We start from the raw sequence: 19,369 nt of genomic DNA on the forward strand, positions 1-19,369 counted from the left end.
TTTTTGTTTAGAAAATAAAAGCTGAGCCAGATGTAGTGGCACACGCCTTTAATCCCAGCACTCCGGAGGCAGAGGCAGGTGGATCTCTGTGAGCTCAAGGCCAGCCTGGTCTACAAGAGCTAGTTTCAGGACAGCCAAGGTTGCATGGTGAGACCCTGCCTCAAAAAAAAAAACAAAACAAAATAAAACAAAAAGAAAGACAGGAAAAGCAGATCGTGGCAAGGTTGGTAGGTGGAAAGCTGGTGGGTCGTCAGTGCGGGGAAAGACAGAGGCGCCTTTAAGGAGTCGCCACCTAGGGGCCAAGAGGAGTAACAGTATTTAGGAGTCTCTATAACAAACGCTGGCACCGGCGCTACCAAGGAGACCCTGAAGTGTCCTTGGCCCGGGTGGGCTGGAATACGTTTGTGATAGACAGGCCTAACTGCCAATCAGAGGAGAGATACCTCTTACAACTTGAGATGGGGCCTGTGAAGCTCAAGTCGCAATTAGGGAGTGACACCAGGAGGACTGTGGGAGCTAGTGGGGTGAGGCGGGGATGTGGGGGTGTGGTGTGTGGTGGGTGCGCACACATGCCAGCAATACCACCAACAGAGAAACTGACTTACGGTGAGGTGAATCAATTAGATTCTTTGAATGGTCAAGAGACTATCCTTGGGATGAGCTGGGGGAGTTCCCAGAACGACTCCTGACAGCCAGTCCCGGGAGAGGAACCTGCCTGCCGCTCCCGGTGTGACCAGCGGGAGCGAGGATCGCACGGTCAGAGGAGCATTGCTGCCACCCGGTGGGGAAAGACGGCTATTTCTCTTGTTCCTCATCTCTGCGCTTCTATCTCTGCTGAGCGCTAAGACCAAGTCTGGAGATGGATGGATGCGGACTCCTGAATCTGGGGACAGAAGGCAAAGGGGAGCCCCAGATAGAAAAATGCACACCCGTGGGAAGCATAGAGCCTCAGCGTACCTCTCTTCCCACTGCACACTGGTTTGCTCCTCCCTCTTAGGGCTTCTGCAAATTACACGAGCCAATCTGCGCAAATTTCTTGGCATTTTAATAAGCGTTCGATAAACAACAGTTGTGGTCGGTTGGTCCAAAGGACAACTGGAGGTGTGTAGCCCACTTCACCTCCCAAATACACCTGCTGTACAAATACATTGTCGCATAGTCCCAGCTAAGTTCTGGGACGCCAGTGACTGCTTGACTTATGTATGCTGAGCAAAAGCTCCACCACTGAGCTACATCCCCAGACCCCCTCCACTGTTGCTATCAGTGCCATCCCCAAGGATGAGGCTCGGGGGTCTCTTCTGCATCAGGAACTGAAGCAGCCCACAGTCAGACTCCCGGAATGTCTCTGGCCTGTGACATCATAGAATCCTCCGCACTTAGAGCAGGGAAGGGGTTATGGAGCTGTGGCAGTGGATGCCCATGTGCGTGTGGATGTGGATGACTGAGCTGGGGGCTGTAGAGACAGGTGGGAAGCTGGGCTCGGGAACGGCAGGAGTGAAGGAGGCTTGAGAATAAGGAGGAATTTAGGCTGTGACCTGGAGGCTGTGACCCTTCCCCTCCCCTTTCATTTTCTTCCCCTCCCTTCCCTCCTTCTCTCCTTTCTTTTTTTTTTCCCCCTCCCTCCCTTCCATTTCATTTTCTTGTTTTCAGACAAAGCTTCACTGTGTAGCCCAGGCTGAACTGGAGCTCACAATACAGCCAAACTGGCACTGACTTGCAGGACCTTTCAGGCTTTGCTTTCCAAGCGATAGATAGGATTAGAACCGGGAGCCAAGGCACTTGGGCAGGCTTTTCTCTTCCGTTCCGCAGCCAGGTGCTGCCCTCCCCGTCTCAGACACGGTGGGCGTCTAATAGGAGCTCACCCAGCCCAGGCAACAAAAGGAGCAGGGCCCTGAGTTTGCCTGGCTTCTCAGGGTAGGCACAGTGGCCTGCTGGACTCATGTCACAGATTTTGCTTTGATTCCTAGCACCCAGGAGAGTTGGCACCGACGCCTCAATACCAGAAGCCAACTCTGGGCTCTTTGTAGACAGGCCTGACTTCTTTGATTACCCAGACTCAGACCAAGCTAGCCTTCTTGCTGTGGCCCAGTTTATTGGAGAGAAACCTGTGACCTTTGTAACAACAGGTACAACTGGCTTGATAGAGGGGCCTGCCTCCCAGCAGGACCTGGGAGAACTCTGCTCTCTCTTGTCTTGCAGGTTCCGGCCCTGGGCTCTTTCAGCACATTCTGGTGGGCGCATTGCTGTTGGCCTTCTTCCTCTTCCTTCTGCAGTTCTGCATGCACGTGTGAGTCCTGTCTCCATGTCCTGCCCTACCCCTTCCTGAGAATTCAGGTCTCCTATGAGCCCTCCCCATTTGATCTCCCTCCACATTCCTCAGGAGCTTCCAGAAAGGGGCCTGAGGAGCCAGACAGGAGCCCCCAACTCTGCTGTGTGCCACACACCTACTGGTCTTCTGTAGAGAAATAAAGGCAGTGCCTCCTTCCTTCCTGACTGCCCCTTATGTGGCCATCTACTCCCCAACCCACCTCCTTCCTTGGCTGCCCAGTGACTCTCTTATGTGGCCATTCACACCTCCCCTTCCTCCCAGGCTGCCCAGGGCTCCTCCCTGTGGCCATCCCTCCCACCCCCATGTCCTCCTTCCTCCCTCTATGGAGTCATCTATCCCCTTACCTCTTCCCTTCTGGGCCCCCAAAAAGCGGACCCGAGAGTCTTGCTGGCGTTCTCGAAGATCATCTTTATTAGCGGTCTGTAAAAGCACCTCCCAGGGTCTGTGACCCCAGACCGGAGGAAGCCGTGAGAGATCTGTAGCACCAGGGACAAGCCAGGGCCCGAGGGCAAAATGTGCAGCCAAGGAAGGGGCTGATGCCCTTGCCTGCCCCCAGGATTGCTCAGCGCTGGGAAGGTTGTAAGGGAGCCACACCTCCCTCCCCCTACCCCAACAAATCGGAGACAGGCGAAAAAATAAATAAGGTTCCTCAGATTGGTCTCCGCAGGAAGGAACTGTAGGGGTCACCTGCCCACTTGGGATGAGTTAGAGTGTCTTCTCTCTCCCAGGTGATAGGGAGCAGGGAGGAATTTGCAGCAGCGGAGCTGGGATGTCCTTAGCAGCGGGGCCACCCCCATGTCCCTTGACTCCTTGGTCCCATTGAGCCCAGCTCTCCAGACCTCAGTACACTGTCTGACACTCCCGCTTCCCTTCCTTCTGTTAGCACAGAGGCCGGAAGAAGCTCTTCATCCCGGTCCGGGTCCCCTCTCTCCCCGCCTTCCACTCCTCCGACCTCAACTCCTGAGGGTATTTAGCTCCTCCCTGTTCTGAGTCCTTCTGTCTTGGGGTTGTCAAGGCAAGGGACTCCTGGCTCTCACCCCCAACCCACTGGCCCCAAAGCCCTGTCTCCGCGGGGCTGGGGAGGAGGGCTCCCAAGCCCCAGCCTCAGTCCTGAGTCTGACAAGGAGAGGGTGGTGGGGAACCTCGGGGTCGGAAGAGGCGGCAGGCCCCGCGGCAAATGAGGAAGAACCAGTACAGCTGGGGTGCGAGGAGCAGCGCGGCTCCCAGGTTGACGTGGGCCGGGATGGCCAGGGGCACTGAGAGCAGGGGCAGGCCGGCATGGCGCCCATAGGCCCAATACAGGTAGGGGAAGAGCAGCACCCGGCAACACAGGAAGCTGAGCAGCATCAGGGCGCCGTTCACCTTGTGCAGCAACGTGTGCTGTTGCTTGTACTGTGGACAGAGCAGCGTGACAGGGCAGGGAGAGCTGTCTCCTTGCCCGTTCCCACAGCGACCTGCCCTCCACGCCGCCTATGGCTCCTCCCACACCCGGCCAGTGCTCTTATTCTTGGTCTTACTTTTTGTTTTGTTTTGTTTTCAAGACAAAGTTTCCCAGTGTAAACACTCCTGGCTGTCCTGAGAACTCACTTTGTAGAGCAGGCTGGCCTCAAACTCACAGCAATCCATCTGCTTCTGCCCCCCGAGTGCTGGGATTAAAGGCATGCACCACTACCATGCCACCCAACCTTAGTCTTGCTATGTAGCCCAGGCTAGTCCCAAATTCATGATCTTCCTGCCTCAGTCTTCCTAGTGCCAGGGCTGTAGGCACACACCTGCATGCTGGGAGGTTGCATGGTCTTTGAAGGATTCCCTAAAGTCCCCAGCCGTGTCCACCCCACGCGCCCTTAGGCCCTCAGATCCACTCTCACCTGGATGAGGATCTTGCCCAGGCAGACGAAGGGTGTGCTCACTTCAGCCATCAACATGCAGCCCAGGAAGAAATCCCCCTTGCCCTGCCGCCACACCTGAGGGAAAAGGCAAGGCCTAAGGAGCTGTGTCTGCATGCCTGGCTCCCGTTACCTTCTGAGACTTGTGTGTGTGTGTGTGTGTGTGTGTGTGTGTTCATGTGTATGTGCACATGTGTGCAGGCATGCATGTAAAGGCTAGAGTTCTATTTCCTCAATTGCTCTCTATCTTACTGTTTTGAGGCAGGGTCTCTCACCGACCCCGGAGTTCTCTCATTTGGTTGCCCTGGCCAGCGAGCCCCACTTCTCCTGCTTTCACTTACTTCCCCAGAGCTGGGATTAAGCACACACTACCAAGTCCAGCTTTTCAAGAAGACTCAGGCCCTTGTGCTTGAGAGCAATTATTGTATCCTCTCTCGGCCTTATTACCAACCCCTCCTCAATCTCTCTCAGACAGGGTTTCTCTGTATAGCCAGAGACTGTCCCGGAACTCACTCTGTAGACCAGACTGGCCTCAAACTCAGAGATCCGCCTGCCTCTGCCTCCCAAGTGCTGGGATTAAAGGCATGTGCCACCACTGCCCGGCAGCTTTTTCTTTTGTAAAACATGTACCCCAGACCAGCTTCAAACCCACTGTGTAGCCGAGGCAACTTTAAACTTCCTGTCTTCTCACTTCCACTCTCAGGTGTGAGGGTTACAAACGTGCTGTCTGGCCTTACAAAATGCTGGGGATTAAACCCGGGGCTTCACACATGCTACAGAAACACTGTCAGCAGAGCTAACTCCTCTGCTCAGAGAGACATGTCGTCCTGGAATCTGAGCTCTCCGAGGGCACTGCCAAACAGGCAATAGCCTGTTTTACAATCCTTCAGCTTAGGAAGGCTTGTCTCACACCACAGGGGAAGGACAAGCTCCCAGACCTGTAGCCAGTGCTCCAAAGCCCTGCAGGCTGACTTCCGGGAGCTCTTGAGGCTCTGCGTAGAATGCTGCTCAGGAAACCCACCCTAAGTCCCACCGCCCGGGACCTCTGTACGGCAGCGCTGGCATGCTGGGGAGGAGCAGCTTTTCACAACCACCCCTAGGTCTCCTGACTCCAGGAGGGAGGACTCACCACCGAGAGCGGGAAGCACACCAGCACCATGGCAGCATGGTGGAGCACCATGAGGAACTCCTTGTGCAGGTAGCCACGGACCACGGCCCAGGTGCTACCCAGGGCTCTGGGCGTCCCGTCTTCCCCTCCGTGCCCTTTAACCTGGTGTTTGTGCCAATGGCAGAGGAACATGGCATAGATGTCGTAGATGAAGTAAGGAACCGCAAACTGCGTGTAGGCCGAGGATAGCCAGTGCCTGTCGGGTGGAGAAAGAGGAGGGAGCGGACAGGTTGGAGGGGAGCAGTTCCCAGAACAGGATGCTCAATGGGAGTGAGCTAGGACACACGGGGGCTCTCAGAACAACCCCCAAGGCTTGAGTTGCAGAGGCTGGAGTTGGAGGCTGCTAAAGGTGGGAATCCACCACTCAGCTTCTGGGGTTTGGGGCAGACCTACCACGTCTCTGTCTTTCTCTCCAAGGGTCTTTACTTCTCACCCTCCACCCACCCCTGCCTCTGCAGTGTCATAGGGAGAGGAGACCAGACCACTGCAGATGCGGGCAGGTACAAAGATGGCCCCGGTTAGCACTTCCAAGCGCTGTAGAGATCCCGTGGCCCAGCACCAGCTGACACGACAGCTTATCACATGCCAGACTCTACGCCGGTACTTAAATCTTTACACAGCGGCAACTCGCTCACTGCTCGTGAAACACTGTGTCGTGGAGTGGCTAAGTAATGCGGCCAAGGGATAACCACAGAAACCCTTGCCATCAGCCCCACTGTCTCAAGAAGGTTCGAGAAGGGTTGGAGCCCATCCCTAGTGAAGCAGAGGGCCGTCACGGCAGCTAGCCTTAGCTCTGAGGTGGTGTGCCTATTGTTAGTTCAGGTACGGCCAGCAGTAAAGAGAAAATGCTGAGCAAAGATGCCAAGACGAGAAAAAGTTCTACAGACTTTGGAGTAAACAAATACGGGAAGCATAAGAACACGCAACGCTGCGGTTTTTCTCTTGAGTCAGCACTGAGGCTTTCTCAAGGCCAGGAATCCTCAGGCGGGCCTGGGGTGAGGGTGGGAGATAGAAGGAGCAGAGCAAAAGTCAACCCAGCTGGTCACCATACATCAAGTGAGGGTTCTGGTGAGGAGTGGGGAGAATTGAGGGTACAGGCTGACTGGGGATGGGGTGAGCATTAAAAATAGCCCCAGCTTGCCCAGGCTGGCTGGCTTGGAAGCGGGGAGCAGCCCACTCTCAAAAGGACCCACATTGCAATGGTGTGGGGGAATGTAACCCAGAGTCACGTAGGGAGGGCTGGGGAGAGGCTTTGGCTAGAGAGAGCAGAAATACTGGCAGGATCCAACCATGCTCTGAGAAAATTAGGAGCCTGCCTAGGGATGTGCTGGAAGAATGGTCCCATGGGACTCTGGGCTATGGGGGAGCCAGAGGGGCTCAGGATCCTGAGCTGATAAGTGAGGTGTCAGATTCTGTCTCTGCTCTGTCAGCAATTAGATGCTCAGAAGCAAGAACAGCTGTTGCCCCGGATTAGCCCTGACCCTCCCACCTACCTGAGGATTAAAGGGGGAACAGGGTCAAGACCAGACTAGGGGGTGGGAACGTAAGAGCCAAAAGGTGCCCTCTAGGTGGGAATAGGTGAGGAGGAAATGCCCAGTGCCCAGGCTCCTTTTGGACCCTCTGGCTGCGGAAGGCATTCGGAGAGGGCAAGCGGGAGTCAAGTCACGGAGAAGGATCCTAAGAGCTAAACCCTTGCATCATGGAGCCAAGAACTGTTCTAGGCACTTAGCACACTCAATTCCTCCATGCAGAAGCCCTTCTGGGGAAGGATGTGACCTCACTCTAGGGCTTAGGAGGAGAGAACTCACTCACCGGAAAAAGAGACAAATAGACACCAGAAGGCGGATGGAGACCAGGGTCACCCAGACAATGTCCCCTGAGGCTCAAAGGACACCACAGAAGGGCAGAGGAGCCAGAAAGTACGAGTGAAACTGTCCTGAGCACACAGCAAGCTTGCAGCAGCCCACCACCAGCTAAAATTGGGCGGATCAGCACCACGGACAGGGCCAGTGTTTTCCCCTTCACCCTCCTCCTGCCCCACCTTTCAGGCCTGGACCTTTTTGGCAAGCACCAAACACTGCAGTCGCTGCCAGTGCCAAATTTTGGCCTCTTCACCCTATCCCCGCCCCCACTGCCTGACCCTCAGTGGCCTTGTTTATGTCATCCCTTTCTCTTCCCCCTGAGACAACTAGACTCCAGAAGGAGTTGAGAGGTGAGTCTGGCCTGGTGCGGCGGCACTCAGGAAGGTTCCGGATGGAAACAGAGTCTGAGGGATGTAAGAGTTGATTGGCATTCAGAACTCATGACAGGAGGCCGGGAAGCTGCCTGGGAATTACTTTGAGGAGTTTCTTTGGTACCCACCCCTGCTTCCTTGCTTCTGACCTTTTAGGACAGGGTCAGATAAATTTATCCCTGGTATTGAGTTGCAATAATCACATGAACTTGTTTGGGCCCAAGTTCAGGGACCACTACAGATCTGGGGGACCCTGATTCCCACACCTCCACTGCTGGGGCATGGCAAATTTGGTCATGGGGCACTTACTGGTCATCAATGATGTGCTTGCAGGAGGTGGAGACTATGTAGCCAGCTGTGGAGGCCATGATGGCTTGGACAGAGGACACCAGCCTAGGGAGAAAGAAGGAGGGAAAATAAGGTGTGTGCCTCCATTTCTCTTCTTGCTACCACAGTGGACCCTGTGCTTCTCAGGGCCATTTCTCGTCAGCTTCCCCCCAAGCCATGCTCTCCCACTATTGCTTTCGGCTAAGCCACGCTTAGCTGCGATCCCTCAGTTCCCGCCTCTCCAAGCCTTCTTCATTCCTAGTTTGTGACGGCAGAGTCTCCTTCCTCCCAGGACGCCAGGGAGATCATTCTGAGGTGAGCCAGTGCTGGGAATGGCTGACAGTGAGATCTCTCCCTGGGGAGGGAGGGAAGGGACCCGTGAGGGACACGGGAGTCCCCAGTTGCTCCTGCACCATTTAGTTACCCCGTCATTATGCTCCTTGTACCTACAGTAACTGGCCCCACAGTGACCCCAAGCACCCCTGCCACTTTCCCACTATTTCCTTGACTGTTACCATGGTCCTCTTCCTGATGGCCCTATTCTGGGGATACACAAGTTTCCCCATCTACTTCTCCGTGCCTTGACCCGCAAACGCTAGCCCTGAAAAGCACGATCTTGCCCCTTGACTTGCTCCTTGTATCTTGTGGGACTCTTTAGGCACATGCTGGCCTGCTTTAGAGGGTAGGAGAGGGACAAGCAAGAAGATCAAGCTGGATAGTAGACCAGATGGCTGAGTTTCAATGAGGTCTCCAGGGAAGGTGAGGTCCAAGGTGGGAAGGAAGCTTGCATCTAAACCTCCCCACTGCTACAGAGCCCAGGGAGGTGCTGGGGTCCCTTCCCCAGGAAGCCTGTTGGGGGGAGAGGGGCTGAACTCAGGGAAGGCATGCCATTTACCTGGCGGAGACAATGACTGCGTCGGCTTCCTCCCAGCGCAGCTGGGGCAGCCTCTGGAGCGTGTTCTTGGATAAGAGGAAGAGTCCGGGGAACACCACCCCTCCAGCCACCATTGGGGTGAGCATGGTGACTCGGACCCAGGCAGGGAGACCAGAGGGGCCAGAAAGGATAAGAAAGCCAAACTGAGGGAGTCAGAGGTGGAGAAGGGATGCCAAGCCAGAGAAGGAGAGAGAAAGAGGGAAGGGGAGGCACAAAGGGGCCAGGGCGGGGACAGGATGGGACAAGAGGGCTAGTCCAGGGCAAGGGAGACAGGGACTTCAATGAGACTGGGGACACAGAGAGAAAGCTAGCTAGGCAGAGTAGAGAGGGGGTGGGAGGACGCCAATGAGAGGGATGGGAAGAGACAACCAAGGGAGGACCTGGTGAGAGGACCAAGCAGGAGAGGGGACAGGAGGAGGAGGAGGAGGATGCAGTTGGGGGAGGGGAGGGAGAGCCGCGGCAGGTGGGGGGGCTTACGTGGAGAGGCTGGGAGGGCCCAAGGAGGCGGGGTGAGGGGGGGATAATGGTGCCAGCCCGGAAAAAAGGGAGGGAGGGAAGGACCGAGGCAAGCCGAGGAGCAGCCGGGCAAGTGGTCACCAGTCAACACGGCTCTCCTGCCACCACAGGCCACCACCACCTCCTCTTGCTGCTGCCACAGCCCCAAAGCCCTGTGCAGACACTGCACAGGGCATGATAGAGTTGGTGCCCAGCCCCCTGCCCCCTCTGTGAGGAGGGGGAGGGGGAGGGGAAGCCACCAGCTTGGGGAGGGTGGGAGAGGGGGAGGGAAATGATGGCACCGACCAGACACCAAGAAACCGGACCTGCGGCAGCTTTGTCTCCCATGCAGCTCTGAGCCACAGCAGCGGCTGCGACAGAGATGGGGGGGGGGGACAGGGAAAGAGAGAGGGGGAGGCCCTTAAAGAGACAGTAGCTGCAGCGCAGGGGGCTGCTAGGGACCAGGGCTAGGGGAGAGATGGCTCTTCTCTTGGGAAAGAAGGTGGCCCAGACTCCTTCGGCTGGCAGGGGGTTCTGAGCCCCTTTCCCATCAGCACTTTGGAAATGTCTGGCACTCCCTCCTGCCAAGGCTTATAAACATTAATGTGTGTCCCTCAGTGACCTGCAGGGATCTCAGCTCAGGGGTGCTTGCTCCAGCTGAGAAGATTCCCCGGGGAAGGCAGCCCAAGTAGGTGGGGCTTCTTGCTTTGCCGAAGGGAACACTGAAGGCATGGCTAGGAACACAACCACCTCACGGTGCCCTTCAGAGCCAGAGGTCCCCCCCTTCACCAGTCAGGAGTGGAAACTCACACGCACCAGGCACCTCCCATGTACTCTACCTCACTCTGCCTTGTGTCCTTGCCTCACTGTTGGGGACAGCACCAGGCTTCTATGCTCAGTCACTTTCTAGAGGTCAGGAAATAGTCCTGAGGTGTGAGCCGATATCATCAGGGTCAGAAAGTTAAGAAAGAGTAGGAACAGGGCTAAGCGGGGGAAGAAGGTTCATTATGAGCGCCCATGCCAGCATCGCTGGCACTAGGGTTAAAGACACAGTGGCTCCTCATGTGCTCCTAGCAGCATGACACGCAGGGGACCCATGCAGGAGGATCGCACGTGAAAGCTAGCCTGGGCTACAGGGGAAGTGCCAGCCTCGGGGAGAGGGGAACAAGAGTGGGCCTGAGGAAAAGAAGATGCTACCTTGAAAGCCCCTGTGGCTCCATGGAAGCCAGACCCCTTCCCAGGCTGCACGGCCTCCTGGGTTCCCTTCTCCTGCTGCCTTGGCTCCCTTTCTTCTGCCACTCCTCAGAACAGTCTAGTTTATGAAGGAGGAAGAGCCTGGGGGTTGGTTGACTCAAACCCCTCATTTAATCCAAGGGAAAGTATGGCTAGTGCTTTGACCAGGGTAGTTTGACCAGGTAGAGCGGCCCCATGGCTGCTCCTCACTGGAACATGGCCTTCCTGGAGTCCTGCCTTTCCCAAACCCAGAAGTCTTTCAGACTTGTATGGCATGGGGCCTGACATCCTAACACTGTAGTTTGAGTTTCTGGCTGCCCCTGAGATAAGCCTCAAAAATCTACTGACAACTGACCTTTCTAGCCCACAGCCTACTCCCTGTCCTCCCTAGAGGAAGGGGATGATTTGTTATTTTGTGCTGCCATCTAGTGGCAGTTTGTGGGAATGGCTGAGGGAAGTCTAGGCCCGGGCAAGTGCTGGAGTCAGTGCTGGAACCCATTGTAGACCTGGAGATATAAGAGAAAGGCCCACCCTCCTGGGTGTTACTACCAGTCCGGGCTCAGAACAAGGAGATTTATGTCGCTGTTCTTTTGATCTTCTAGGGTTGAGGAAGGAGAAACCAAAGCTTAGAACTTAAAAAGGGCCTTGCCAAGATAACATAGCTATCTACGGGCATTGGTAAAGAGGAATGTCCAGCTTGGGTTTGCTTCAATCCAGGAATCGCAGGCAGACTCCTGGGAGTTCTAGGCTGGCCAGAACTACATGGGGAGATCCTGTCAGTAGACAGATGGACCTGGCCTAGCCTGAAGGCCGAGGCAGGAGGCTCACCAAGAGTAAAAGAATAAAACAAAACAAGCAAACCTGAAAAAAGTTGCAAGACAGCCTGGGCTACAGAGTAAGAGTCTACCTCAAAACACAAAAACCCAAACAACAAAACAAACAATAACACAATGACGAGCGGAAAGTCGGGCTGATGAGCTGGCATCAAAACCCCTTGACTGAGGACTACAGACATGGTCAAGGGACTGTAAGCGGACTGTAAGCTAACTGTGGACAGACAGTGCAGATTAAAACAGAGGGAGACAGGGGCTTGGGTGTCTACGCTTCTGATTTGTTCTCTCTGCTAGGGATTTATATGAACACCTTGGTAAGTTCTGCCGCTGGGGACAAGAGACACAGATCAGTGGTTGTCTAGCATTGCAGAGGCTCTGGGTTCCATACCCAACATTGATAAGAAAAAAAAAACACCCAAGCATTGCACACTCCCTGTCCTAGCCATGCCTTGGCAGTGCTCAGGTTTATATTAACAGCCTGAGGGTCTAACCCATCCCACAAACACGTTTGCCCAGTACGGTGTTGCCAACAGAAGACAGTGTCTCCTTACATTGCAGTCTGAGTCATCAGTTAAAAAGCAATACACTTCAGTTCAGCGAGATGGCTCAGCAAGTGAAGCTGACTGTTGCCAAGCGTCATGACTGAGTTCATGGAGGACTGGAACCCACACGGAGGAGGGGCAGAACCAACACCTGCGAGCTGCCCTCTGCCCTCCACATGTGAGCGATGGTATGTGCACCCCCTCCAACAATTCTTACAAAACCTATTAGCTGATTTCACCTAAACACTCAGTTGCAAGCACTTGGGAGACCGAGCCAGGAAACCCCTTGTATGAGGCTCAGTTGGACTACAAGGTAAAGCTACATCTCAGGGGGACAAAGATTGGGATGCAGCTGGGTAGTAGAGCGCCTACCCGGCTCACACAGGCCCTGCCTTGGGCTCACATGTTGGCTCTGTGATACCTTGCTGAGGCCAGGCCCCTTCTGCTCTCGCTGGGTGCCCTGTGAGTCCCACCCTCCACCTCCCCAGAGCCCAACGGCCCTTAGACACTCATTCCCACAACCCACGTATGTCTCCGTGGAAAAAAAGAAATGGTCGTTAGTATTAAGCCCATTTCCAAAGGAGGGTCTAACCTCGGACAGCCAGTGACATGCAAAAGAGTCTACTGAGGCAGCCCCACTCACTCTCCCCTGCATCCTTCTTTGAGTCTGCCACCTCAGCTCCACCAGCTCTGGCCCCAGGAAAGATAGCCCACCTTCCCGTCTTACTTTGACGCCACCAAAACAGCCTCTTGCCTCTCCATCTGCAGGTTGGTTTGGTTCTGAAGCCCCCAACAGAGGCCAGCAAAGCACAGTGGGAAGAAAACACAGCCCAGCAGGAAGAGCAAGGCCATGCCGGTCTGCAGGAGAGAAAATATAGTCATGAAAATAATTCTCTCCGAATACTCCCCTCCCCCAGCTACAGTCTGTAAAGACACAAGGGCCCATGAGTCCCTCTCCTCTGAAGGCACTGCAAATCACCACCCACACCTGCAGTCTTATCTCTTTTGGACCCTTAGTGTTGTTTGGTCTAAGACAGGGTCTTGCCATGTCGGCCAGGCTGGCTTTGAACTTTGATCGTCTTGTCTCAGCTACCTACGATCTGAGAGGGTAAACCTGAGCCAGCGCTCCTGGCCTTGATTGTGCTTCACATTTATCCAGGGCATCTGGACATACTGTTTGTTTGATTTGTATGCCTGTTCCTTTGGTATAGGGTCTCACGTAGTTCAGGCTAGCCCTGAAATTGCTATATAGCCAAAGCTGGTCTTGAACTCCTTGTATTCCACATCCACCTCCTCAATGCTGGGGTTAAGGTATGTGTCAATACCTTACACCTTACTGCTGTAAGCCCAGTTCAGGCTATTTCAGTTTTTCCTGAAGACCTGGAGCTGGTGTAGACCCCTAGAACTTATCCCAGGACTCTGGAGGCTAAGGAAGAAGACTCACAAGCTGGAGAGAATCATGGGCTACCTTAGAAAGACCCTATCCCAAAATACAAAAGCAGAGGGCTGGAAAGATGGTTCAGTGGCTAAGAGCACTGGCTGCTCTTGCACAGGACCTGGGTTTGGTTCCCAGCACACACGGTGGCTCACAACCATCTGTAACTCCGGTTACAAGGGACCTGTTCTGGCCTGCTTGGGCACTTCATGTACATGCAAGCAAAACACACCCTAAGACATATAATTTTTTTGAACAGGGTCACTCTATGTAGCCTGGCTGTCCTGGAACTTGCTACATAGACCAGGCTGACCTTGAAATAACACAGATCTGCCTGCCTCTGCCTCCTGTGCTGGGATTAAAGGCCTGTGCCACCATTATTGGCTAATAAATCTTAAAAGGGGGGCACTTGCCTAGCATGTGTGAAGCCCTGGTTCGATCTTTTGCGTGCGCGCGCGCACACACACACACACACACACACACACACACACGAGAGAGAGAGAGAGAGAGAGAGAGAGAGAGAGAGAGAGAGAGAGGAGGGGAAACAGAGAGAGGGAGAGGGAGAGGAGAGAGGAAAGAGGAGGGGAAAGGAAAAAGTAAAGAGAAAACTCCACAACCCAGTTCCTCTTTTCCTTCACCCTAGTGATCCGCGTTTCTCAGCGCTGCCCCCACCGGCCTCCCACTCCACCCCACCCCCACCCCCGCCTCTGCAGATACACACCCGGCTCTGTGTTGTCTCAGACTTCCAGGCCTCACCTCCCTGAAACAAAGGTGGGAGGGCAAGGGAGAGGCTGAAGCTTCTCCTCAGCACCCAAACTTGGAAAAAGGAAGGGAGGGGGTGTTCAAATTGTCAAAATACTTGAAAATTTAAAATGTTAAAAGAAAGAAATTTTAAAAGATTATTATCCCATAAAAATAAAAAAAGGGCCGGGCGGTGGTGGCACACACCTTTAATCCCAGCACTCAGGAGACAGAGGCAGGCAGATCTCTGTGAGTTCGAGACCAGCCTGGTCTACAAGAGCTAGTTCCAGGACAGGTTTCAAAAGATACAGAGAAACCCTGTCTCAAAAAACCAAATAAAATAAAATAAAATAAAATAAAAATAAAAAATAATAAAAAATTAAAAAATAATAAAAAATAAAAATAAATAAAAAAAAAACAAAAAAGGGCCGGCCGATGGTGGCACACACTTTTAATCCCAGCTCTCGGGAGGCAGAGGCAAGGGGATTTCTGAGTTCAAGGCCAGCCTGGTCTACAAGAGCTAGTTCCAGGACAGGCTCTTAAAAAACTACAGTGAAACCCTGTCTCGAAAATCCAAAAATAAATAAATGAATAAGGAAGGCAGAAACCCTGGAATGCATATCTTTATATATTATTTTTGCCAGGAAAAGCCTCTCCTCCCATCCACAGCATGGAGAGGAGTCAGGGAGGCTCAGGAGTGAAGGAGGGAGTTTGTAGCCTGCTATCCTGCTTCCTTTGAGGGGCTTTTAAGGGACCGTCCCAGCCCAGAAGGAAGGTGTCGAACTGCAAGGGCGCACGAGATTGCTCCACCGAGGCAGTCAGACAGAAAGGAACCTCAGCCTCCCATTGACCCGCAGGTGTCCTCACACTGTCCTTCCATTGGTCAGTCTCTTGACACAGCGCCCTAGCATCTGCTCCTGTTCTCGAGGACGGGAACGGGGCGGGGCGAGGCGTTCTAGTGCTTTAGGTAGAACTGACCAATTGGAATTTGTTGATGATCTGATAGACAGTTACATTTCAGGGGTGGAGCCCACAAGAAAGAAAGAGTCACTGATTTGGAAGACGCACACGATAAAGCTGACAGTTTCAAGGATGGGAGGGTCTGCATCGCAATATAAGATGTTACAGGAGGGGTGGTGTGCTCCAAGTCCCAGCTACTCATGATACTTTTTTTCTTTATGAGACATGGTGGCTCAGGTAGCCTAGATTGGCCTCAGATTCATTACCTAGCTAAGAATGGCCTTGAATGTATTTTGTTTGTTTGCTTGTTTGTTTGTCTTAGTTTTTCTTTTTCTTTTATTTTTTAAAGATTTATTTATTAATTATGTTTACAGCATCTGCCTGCATGTATCCCTGCAGGCCAGAAGAGGGCACCAGATCTCATTATAGATGGTTGTGAGCCACCATGTGGTTACTGGGAATTGAACTCAGGATCTCTAAAAGAACAGTCAGTGCTCTTAACCTCTGAGCCATCTCTCAGCACCTTTGTTTTTGTTTTTCGAGATGGGGTACCTCTATAGCTTTGGAGCCTGTCCTGGAACTCTCTCTATAGATCAGGCTGGCCTTGATCTCAAAGAGATTCACCTGCCTCTGCCTCTTGAGTGCTGGGATTAATGGCCTGCGCCACCACCGCCTGGCTGGCCTTGATCTTCTATCTCTCAAGTGCTGGGATTACTGAAGGGCATTACCGTATCTGGCTTCACACTTGCTTGACAATGCACATTGTAACTGAACTACATCTCCAGAGCCCAAGACCCTGTCTCTCAAAGTAAATATAAGTAGGAGCTGAGTAGGCTCAATGGTAGAACCCTTCCTAACATTCACACGGCTTGTGTTCTCTCCTCAGCAACCGCCAAAGGAGAAAATCAACAAATAAAACACACACACACACACACACACACACACACACACACACACACGGGCCTGTCATTCCCAAACTTGGCGAGCTGCAGCATCAGATCACAAATCCAAACTTGATGAGCTGCAGCATCAGACCACAAATTCTGGGCTAGCCTGTGCTATGGAGAATCCTGCCTCCAAAACCCCAAGCCGAGCCAGACCAACCAGTGGTGGGGCGTGGTGGTAAGCAGCCTTCTATATGGCTTAATTGCTGTGATGTAACTGAGTGAAACCCACCAGAGCCTTCAGCTTGGGGAATGGTGCAGATAGGAGATCCCAGAGAAGGGCCAGAACGCAGTGTGTCCACGAGAATGTACAATTAGACATGGCGAAACATTGGTTTTGTTTCTAAGCTTTCAAGACACAGTCTCACTGTGTAGCTCTGGCTGGCTTGGAACTTGCAGAGATCCACTGAGATCCACCTGCCTCTGCCTCCCCAGTGCTGGGATTAAATGTGAGCTATACCACACCCAGTGATTTGTTGGTTTCTATAATATTATTCAGATGTAGAAATCCTAAAGGAGCTGAAAGGGTTTTGTTTGTTTGTTTTGTTATTACTTAGTCCTGGGGGTTGAACCCCTGACAGGACTGTGTCCATGCCCAGGGACAGTTAACTGTTTTCTTCTGACCGCGAAGCTTACCCCGAAATGTAGAACCAGGAGCAGGGATGGGTGGGTCAGACCAGAGTCTCACTGGAACCTTCTAGACTCCTCTACATTCCTTTCTTTCACTGTCAGTGCCGTGTGTCTTCAGCCAAACAGCCCGTAGCTGCCCAGGGTTGTCTGAGATGTGAGAGACAGGGGACACAACGCTCACTCTGGCTTCAGGATTCATAGAAATGTGCTCTCCCCCTGTGCTCTCCCGCCGAATTACCCCCAGCCCAGTTCACTTTCTCCCAGTACTGATGGCCCTTCTAGGCAGTGTCCTGGGATTTTTTTTTTCTACATTCCCTGCCAAATACAGTTCATGATTTTGTAACCCACTTAGGAAAATCTGGCTTTATTGCAATCCTCAGTAACTACATTCTTAAGGCACCTTTCATTACCTTCCCCTAATCTATGCCTATAAGGAAAAAAATTTATAAAGATTTATTTACTTGGGCTGGAGAGATGGCTCAGAGGTTAAGAGCATTGCCTGCTCTTCCAAAGGTCCTGAGTTCAATTCCCAGCAACCACATGGTGGCTCACAACCATCTGTAATGGGGTCTGGTGCCCTCTTCGGGCCTGCAGGCACACACACAGACAAAATATTGTATACATAATAAATAAATAAATATTTTTAAAAAAAGATTTATTTACTTGGGGCTGGAGAGATGGCTCAGAGGTTAAGAGCACTGGCTGCTCTTCCAGAGGTCTTGAGTTCAATTCCCAGCAACCATATAGTGGTTCACAACCATTTGTAATTTGATCAGGTTCCCTCTTCTGAAATGCAGACAGAATATACATAATAAATAAATAATTTTTTTTAAAAAAAAGGAAAAAAGATTTGTTTACTTATTTAATGTTCATTGGGGGTTTTGCCTGCATGTATGTCTATATGAGGGTGCCGTATCCTCTGGAACTGGAGTTATAGACAGTTGTGAACTGCCATGTGGGTGCTGGGAATTGAACCAGGTACTTTGGAAGAATAGCCAAGTGCTCTTAACAGCTGAGCTGTCTCTCTAGCCCCAAGGAATATTTTAATAACACATGTACACTGTCTATCTGTTTATGTGTGTGTGTGTGCTCACTTCAAAAAATTTAAATAGATTTTTTTGTGTGTGTACACTAAGAATCAAGTTTTTGTCGAGTGTGGTGGTTCACCACTCTAGTCTGGAACACTCAGAAAATCGAGACAGGAGAATCGGAAAATTGATGCCATCCCGGGTTACATAGTGAGAACGTGCCTCAAAAACACAAGGGCTGGCTGGACGGTGGTGGCACACGCCTTTAATCCCAGAACGTGGGAGAAAGAGGCAGGTGGATCTCTGTGAGTTTGAGGCCAACTTGGTCTCCAGAGTACTTCAAGATAGGCAAAGCTACACAGAGAAACCCTGTCTCGAAAAACCAAAAGACAGTCAAACAGAACAAAAAGCACAGGGGTCAGTGAGATGGCGCAATGGATGGAAGGGTTCTGCTGCGGAAGACTCGTGATATTATCTGACCCTCAGAACCAGTGTAAGATAGAAGAGAAGGACAACCCCATGAAGTTGCCCTCTGATGCCACCATGACACGAGTATCCAGTCATAATGAATAAAAGTAAATTTTAAAAAAGAACTTAAAGGGGACTGGAGAGATGGCTCAGTGGTTGGGAGCCCTGACTGCTCTTCCAGAGGACCCAGGTTCAATTCCCAGCACCCACAGGGTAGCTCACAACTGTCTGTAACTCCTGTTCTAGGGGATCTGACAACTTTACACCAATGCACATAAAATAAAAGTTAAATAAATCATAATAAATTTTTAAAAAGTAAAAGAAAAAGAACTTAAAGAAAACAGCTGGAGGGGGAAGGGATAAGGGGAAGAGTAAACGAGGATAAATACAATCAAAGATTGTACCTGGTGTGAAGATATCTGTGAAACCCATCACCACCTGCGATGAATACATGCCAACAAAAAGCAATGTGTTTTTACGGAGACAATGCTGCCCATTGAAAATGCACAGGACGTCATCATGACACTCAGTTTCTAAGTCACACACGGGCCTGATAGCCAATAAGACAGGATCGGTTACAGTTGGATGGATTATATCCCCAGCACAAGGAAGGCAGAAGTAAGAGGATTGTCATGAGTTTCAGGCCACTGTTTGAGACATACTGGGATTCAGGTCAACTTAGGCTGCAGATTGAGACTCTGTCCCCTTCCTAAATAAATAACAAAGGAATAAGCAATAGCATACAGCTTTAATCCCAACACTCAGGACCCCGAGACGTTTGCTTGCTGGCTTGCTTTATTCCTTTCTTTTTAACCTTTACTGACGCCATGCAGAATCTAAATTCTTTAATATGTCTCTACTGTCCTCACGATTCCCTAAACAGATGCCCCCACCCTCTGCACAGAGAAGTTGACACGCTCCAGGTTGTGTGTGTGTACTTGCTGTAAGTAGTTCCTGGCATAGCTGGGATTTGTTGTGTGTTTGCGGGACTGGGGAGGTTGTTTGTTTTTGTTTTAAGACGATTCTTGCCTGGAACTCAGAAATCTATCTACTTCAGTTTCCCAAGTGCTGGTATTAAAAGCATATTCTACCTACCCACCCACCCCATCTTTGTTTGTTTGTTTGTTTGCTTGTGTTTTTAAAGATTTATTTGTGTGGGAGTTGGAGAGATGGCTCAGCAGTT

The 19,369-nt window shown here is 52.0% G+C and overlaps 2 protein-coding genes across 2 annotated transcripts; one reads left to right on the forward strand and one right to left on the reverse strand.

Moving 5' to 3' along the window:
* Window positions 1-1,123: 1,123 nt before the first annotated feature.
* Window positions 1,124-2,493, forward strand: Fimp1 (fertilization-influencing membrane protein 1). Its single transcript, XM_048454925.2, has 4 exons — window positions 1,124-1,465; window positions 1,968-2,126; window positions 2,200-2,287; window positions 2,381-2,493. The coding sequence occupies exons 1-4, from the start codon at window positions 1,396-1,398 to the stop codon at window positions 2,400-2,402; spliced, it is 339 nt and encodes a 112-aa protein (XP_048310882.1). The 5' UTR covers window positions 1,124-1,395; the 3' UTR covers window positions 2,403-2,493.
* Window positions 2,494-2,717: 224 nt separating this feature from the next.
* Window positions 2,718-9,737, reverse strand: Tlcd3b (TLC domain containing 3B). The gene is made up of 5 exons (XM_048454923.3): window positions 8,839-9,737; window positions 7,926-8,009; window positions 5,345-5,579; window positions 4,198-4,293; window positions 2,718-3,721 (listed from the first exon to the last, which is right to left on the reverse strand). The coding sequence occupies exons 1-5, from the start codon at window positions 8,961-8,963 to the stop codon at window positions 3,434-3,436; spliced, it is 828 nt and encodes a 275-aa protein (XP_048310880.3). The 5' UTR covers window positions 8,964-9,737; the 3' UTR covers window positions 2,718-3,433.
* Window positions 9,738-19,369: the final 9,632 nt, after the last annotated feature.

The sequence above is a fragment of the Myodes glareolus genome, chromosome 7 (assembly GCF_982192425.1).
Source record: "Myodes glareolus chromosome 7, mMyoGla1.1, whole genome shotgun sequence".
Classification (NCBI taxonomy): Eukaryota; Metazoa; Chordata; class Mammalia; order Rodentia; family Cricetidae; genus Myodes; species Myodes glareolus.

Coding starts and splice junctions, on each gene's coding strand:
- Fimp1 (XM_048454925.2), top strand. CDS start 1,396: ATGGAGCTGTGGCAGTGGATGCCCATGTGCGTGTGGATGTGGATGACT. Junction 2,127..2,199: donor TGTGACCTTTGTAACAACAG/GTACAACTGGCT, acceptor CTTGTCTTGCAG/GTTCCGGCCCTGGGCTCTTT. Junction 2,288..2,380: donor CTGCAGTTCTGCATGCACGT/GTGAGTCCTGTC, acceptor CACATTCCTCAG/GAGCTTCCAGAAAGGGGCCT.
- Tlcd3b (XM_048454923.3), bottom strand. CDS start 8,963: ATGCTCACCCCAATGGTGGCTGGAGGGGTGGTGTTCCCCGGACTCTTC. Junction 8,010..8,838: donor GCAGTCATTGTCTCCGCCAG/GTAAATGGCATG, acceptor CTTTCTCCCTAG/GCTGGTGTCCTCTGTCCAAG. Junction 3,722..4,197: donor TGGGCAAGATCCTCATCCAG/GTGAGAGTGGAT, acceptor CTCTGTCCACAG/TACAAGCAACAGCACACGTT.